Genomic DNA, 2,431 nt, shown 5'->3' on the forward strand with positions numbered 1-2,431 from the left:
AGCACGACTTACAAAGTCTACTCGAGCAGACCCTAGTATCCAAGTCTGGGGAAGGTACCTCTACCCAGCCGGCAGTTGCAACTCCATCTATATCTATGCCATCAGCTCCCTTTGTATTCCCGCCTCAAATTTAGGGGCAAATCCCTCTTCATTTGAACAACAGTTCACTGCCAATGTTCCACCAGCACAAGTGCCAGTTACTGTAAACCTTGGCAACTGATGGCCCACAAAGGATGAAATTCTCTGAAAATGTCGATTATGATAAATTGACTGCTCTAGAAGAGAGATTGAAGGCAGTCGAAGGGGCAGACTTATATGATCCTGTTTATGCTGCAGAAATGTGTTTAGTTCCAAATGTAGTTGTACCCAAGGAATTTAGGGTACCAGAATTCATCAAGTATACTGGAACTGAATGCCCAGTCACTCATCTTAAATCTTATTGCAATAAGATGGCAGAAGTAGTGAATGATGAGAAACTTCTCATCCATTTCTTTCAAGATAGTCTTTCTGGATCGGCATTAAGCTGGTATACAAGGCTGGATAACACCAAGATCAGAAAGTGGAAAGATTTGGTAAAAGCCTTTGTGGAGCAGTATAAATTCAACATGGAGGTAGCCCCGGACAGGTCAAGCTTGTTAATCATGGAAAAGGGCAGCAAAGAGACTGTAAGAGAATACGCTTTGAGATGGCGTGAAAAAGCATCTCATGTGCAACCCTCTTTGTTTAGAAAAAGAAATGGTCACTCTTTTTTCTAACACTTTTAAATCTCCCTACTTTGAACACCTGGTGGGTAGTTCAGCTCAGCATTTCTATGATGCTGTAACTATCGCTGAGAGAATAGAACAAGCGATAAGAGCGGGGAGAATGTCAGAGCCTACTGAGAAGAAAGGCTTTACTGGGAAAAAGAAGGATTCCGAGGTGAACAACGTGGAAGGAATGTACAAGGGTAAGAAAACAAATTACCACCATTATAACTTCCAAATGCCTACCCAACAAGTTGCAAGTGTAAACTTCACTAAACCTTTCCCTACCAACCAAGAAAACCAACCACATGACCAACAAAGTAACCAGATCGTTAATCCTCCAAGAAGGAATTTTCAAAGAACCCAGAACGACTGCCACCATTACCACTTCCTTTGGGAGAAATGTACTCAAAGTTGTTGAGTATTTGGGCAAGTAGCTCCCGTTCCCTTAACCCCACTACAACCTCCATACCCAAATTGGTATAAGCCAGATCTGAAATGTGAATATCATGCTGGCGTTGCTGGGCATAACATTGAAAGCTGTAATGCATTCAAAAACAAGCTTCTGTAATTGATAAAGGCTGGATGGATAACTTTTGATGATGCACCGAATGTGAAATCCAATCCTTTGCCCAATCATGCTGCAAGCGGTGGAGGAGTGAATGCTGTAGGAATTGAGGGTAAGAAGGAAAGCGTTTTGAAAGTTTCCATGGAAAGACTGTATGATATGCTGGTACAGTCTGGATATTTATCTGAGTTTGAACCAGTGATGAATGAAAATAATTATTGTAAGTTTCATGGCAAGGTGGGACATCACATTGATGATTGTGAAGAATTTCACCAAGAAGTGAAAAGGATGCTGATTTTCGGCATGTTAAGGATAGAGAGTGAAGAAGAGAGCAGTGAAGTTGGGATGATAGGCCATCAGGAGACAAAAATGGAAGTTTGTAGACTCCAACCAACTGTGGGTGGTCCACCAAAACTAATCCTGACCAAGCCTGTATGCGCAAACAGTGAAAGTTATGGCTCAATGCCTTACAATTATGGGTATTCTTTCAACATTAAGAACCCTACTCCCATCTTTCACCCTGAAATCGGTGGTTTAACTCGAAGTGGTCGGTGTTTTACACCAGAAGAATTAGAGAGGCAGAGGAAAGCTAAAGGAAAAGAAATAGTTGATGCTTTTAAAGGCATGGAAGTGAACAAACCTATAAGTGAAGATGAGTCCAATGAATTTCTGAAGCTGATGAAGCATAGTGAGTATAGTGTGGTGGATCAGTTGAAGAAAACTCCTGCTAGAATCTCTTTAATGTCACTTATCTTGAGTTCTGAGTTACACCGTAAGGCATTGCAAAAGGTGTTGAATGAAGCATATGTGCCGCAGGATATTTACTCAAGATACGATGGAACATTTGGTGGGAAGAATTCAAGCATCCAATTACTTATACTTCACAAGAAGATGAGTTAGGCCCGGAAGGGACTGGGCATAACAAGCCTTTGTACATCACCGTGAAATGTAAGGACTATTGATCGGCAAAGTGCTTGTGGATAATGGTTCAGCGGTTGAACGTGCTACCAAGGCATATATTAGATGAGATGCCAATTGATGTTACTTACATGAGACCAAGCACGATGACAGCTAGAGCATATGATGGTTCCCCTAGACAGGTGATAGGGACCATTGACAT

At 41.6% G+C, this 2,431-nt stretch overlaps 1 protein-coding gene across 1 annotated transcript; it reads left to right on the forward strand.

The window, feature by feature from the left end:
• The first annotated feature begins 233 nt into the window (after positions 1-233).
• On the forward strand, positions 234-2,211 carry LOC118044076 (uncharacterized). The gene is made up of 4 exons (XM_035052237.2): positions 234-414; positions 499-665; positions 805-1,005; positions 1,324-2,211. The coding sequence occupies exons 1-4, from the start codon at positions 234-236 to the stop codon at positions 2,209-2,211; spliced, it is 1,437 nt and encodes a 478-aa protein (XP_034908128.2).
• The last annotated feature ends 220 nt before the right edge of the window (positions 2,212-2,431 follow it).

The sequence above is a fragment of the Populus alba genome, chromosome 13 (genome assembly GCF_005239225.2).
Source record: "Populus alba chromosome 13, ASM523922v2, whole genome shotgun sequence".
Lineage (NCBI taxonomy): Eukaryota > Viridiplantae > Streptophyta > Magnoliopsida > Malpighiales > Salicaceae > Populus > Populus alba.

What these genes read in the sequence shown, in the direction of transcription:
- LOC118044076 (XM_035052237.2), top strand. Translation starts at nt 234, where the DNA reads ATGAAATTCTCTGAAAATGTCGATTATGATAAATTGACTGCTCTAGAA. An exon ending in AAAAGGGCAGCAAAGAGACT is followed by an intron (nt 666 to 804) that starts GTAAGAGAATAC and finishes AGTTCAGCTCAG; the next exon opens with CATTTCTATGATGCTGTAAC. An exon ending in CTACCCAACAAGTTGCAAGT is followed by an intron (nt 1,006 to 1,323) that starts GTAAACTTCACT and finishes TAATTGATAAAG; the next exon opens with GCTGGATGGATAACTTTTGA.